The 2,427-nt window shown below is 31.8% G+C and overlaps 1 protein-coding gene across 7 annotated transcripts in view; it reads left to right on the top strand.

The window, feature by feature from the left end:
* The window catches only part of JAK2 (Janus kinase 2), a 116,974-nt gene extending 115,160 nt beyond the window's left edge, over nt 1-1,814 (top strand). For all 7 annotated transcript variants that reach the window (XM_019645921.1, XM_019645920.1, XM_019645923.1 and 4 more), the window contains 2 exons: nt 535-648; nt 903-1,814. In XM_019645921.1, the coding sequence (XP_019501466.1) occupies nt 535-648; nt 903-1,010 (222 nt within the window). In that variant the 3' untranslated portion in view covers nt 1,011-1,814. The remainder of the gene's footprint in view (nt 1-534; nt 649-902) is intronic.
* The last annotated feature ends 613 nt before the right edge of the window (nt 1,815-2,427 follow it).

Raw genomic sequence — 2,427 nt, 5'->3', positions numbered from 1 at the left:
GGCAGTGTCACTGGCCCTCATATGTGGGATCCGAACCGGGGCCCTCTGGCGTCCCAAGCCAGTTCTTAACCATCGCGCCACTCGGCCGGCCCTGACTTTTTAACATATGAAAGTTTTCTCTCCATTGCATTTATGCTTAAATAATCATTCCGCATTTTCTTTTTATTATGTCCTCTTTTGCATTCAAGTTTTTATTTCAGCTGCAATGTAATATGACATGTTAAAACAATAACAACAAAAAAATGTGAATATGGTTTTAGTTCACTTGTTTTGGGCCCTTTTCAGGGAATTTGTATTGAGTATATTACAGTTACGGAAATGGCATTACAGAAGTTCCACATTTAACAATCTTTTCTGAAATACGACTGACAGGAAGTTTTTGATCCTTAAAAAGTCTGTTTTTTAAAAGTTTCAAACATAAGAAAACATACATATACAGAATTTTTCCCATTTACTGGAAGAAGTTGATAAAGAATTCTGCTTCAAATTAAATGTACCCAAAAAATCTCATTAAAAAGTGGGTTTGTGTTTCAGGAATTCATGCGTATGATTGGCAATGACAAACAAGGGCAGATGATTGTGTTTCACTTGATAGAACTCCTAAAGAATAATGGAAGATTACCAAGACCAGATGGATGCCCAGATGAGGTAACAAAAAAAATTTTTTTATTCACAATCATGCACTTTTTTTCCCTTTTTAAACAAGGATTTTAGGTCACTTTATGAAATTTAACTGATGACCTTTTAGATAAATAACATAATCACATGACTGTGGATCTAGCCATAGCCATGCAATGTACCTATATAGCAAAATTAAGTGGGATTTCAGATTCATGTCTTATACCAATTAAAAGATGGCACTTTGTGTTCATTGTAATTTTGGTTTATTTTCTTTTTTATAGATTTATGTGATCATGACAGAATGCTGGAACAATAATGTAAATCAACGCCCCTCTTTCAGACACCTAACTCTTCGAGTTGATCAAATAAGGGACAACATGGCTGGATAAAAGAAATGAACTTCACCTTGAGACCAAAATTGAATTATACAACAAAGTTTTGTATTTCATATTGCTGTGGACTATTATTACATATATCATTACGGTGTATATCATGATACTAGCCAGCAAAGATGTGGAAGTAATCTGCTCAAAACTTTCAAAGTTAAGTGAGTTTTTCTTCATGAAGGCACCAGTAAAAGAAATTGATGAAGAGTCATTAGCAAAGAATTTTGTAAAAAGTTTCATGCACCTAATCAGTCAGTTCACATCACCTTTCTTTGGCAAAAGAAAAATAATAGACTTTTATCAACTCAGAATTTTGAGAAACGAAAAACTTGTAATATAAATTTTGCAATGTTAAATATGCACAGAATACATATGTACAGTTTTTACCACAGTGAATGTATACTACCTTAGCATCTTGTGTGATGTTTTACACAAAGGCCGGTATTCATTAATCGTGTTTTTTAACTTTTTTATAGTTGATCTAGAGTAACTTCACTATACAGACAAATTAAGATGCTCAGATAATTGAATAAGCACCTTTGTGTCCTTGTTCATCTATATCACTGGCCAGCAATATAAGCAGGTGTACACTTTTAGCTTGTAGTTCTATGTATTGTAAGTATTTTTCAAAGAAAAGGGAACAAATGTTTAGTTTTATTTGTTTAGGAAATCTCCCTGACTCTAAAAAATACATTTTGAAATGGAGCAAGTTTACAAAGCTGTAACACAATCTATTTTCTTATTTGTCTCCCTTGTATCTGTTTGTGGTATGTTTTTTTAAATAGAACTATCTCCAAGTTTTTCTAAGACTCTGGTGAATAGTTTTCTTTTAAAATTTTGAGATTACGAATGTAGGAATATTGTCATCCCTTGAGCTGTTGGCTGCCAGTGAGATTCTTCAATCCCTGGGACCTATGGTCATGCATTAAATTAAGTGTAAGCCATAAAATAATGTTGTTTTTAAATATATAAACTTATTAAGATGCATAGTGAGTTAGGATTTTTTAAAGGCTATATTTCAGGGATTTCAGAAATCTCGATTGCAATCACAGAAGAAATTTCCTTTTGTTAGAGATTCTTATATACAAAGAAGAAATGAGAGTAATTGGTGGAAAAGTATGCTGATTTTATTCAAGAATGCCAGTAGAAAATTCATAACGTATGCCTTTTAAGAAAAATGAGAGTATACATATTTTCAATGAAGTAAAAAGGGTTGTTTGTTGTCATCATTTGTTTTAGTGCTACTCCATTTTAGACACCATACCTAAAATATGATGGGGGTTTATTGTGTTATTTATACGAAGTTTAAAGTACAGTACTTGGTTAAAAAGAAAATAGTTTCTTACTTTATTTTCAGTGTTATATGCTATTTTTTTAAACTTGTACTTAAGACTTTGTATTATTTTTCTGACTATTTTTT

This window comes from Hipposideros armiger, unplaced genomic scaffold, assembly GCF_001890085.2.
Source record: "Hipposideros armiger isolate ML-2016 unplaced genomic scaffold, ASM189008v1 scaffold_95, whole genome shotgun sequence".
NCBI lineage: Eukaryota > Metazoa > Chordata > Mammalia > Chiroptera > Hipposideridae > Hipposideros > Hipposideros armiger.
Note: the sequence above shows the minus strand (reverse complement) of the source record. Positions and strands in the feature narration are given on the sequence as shown.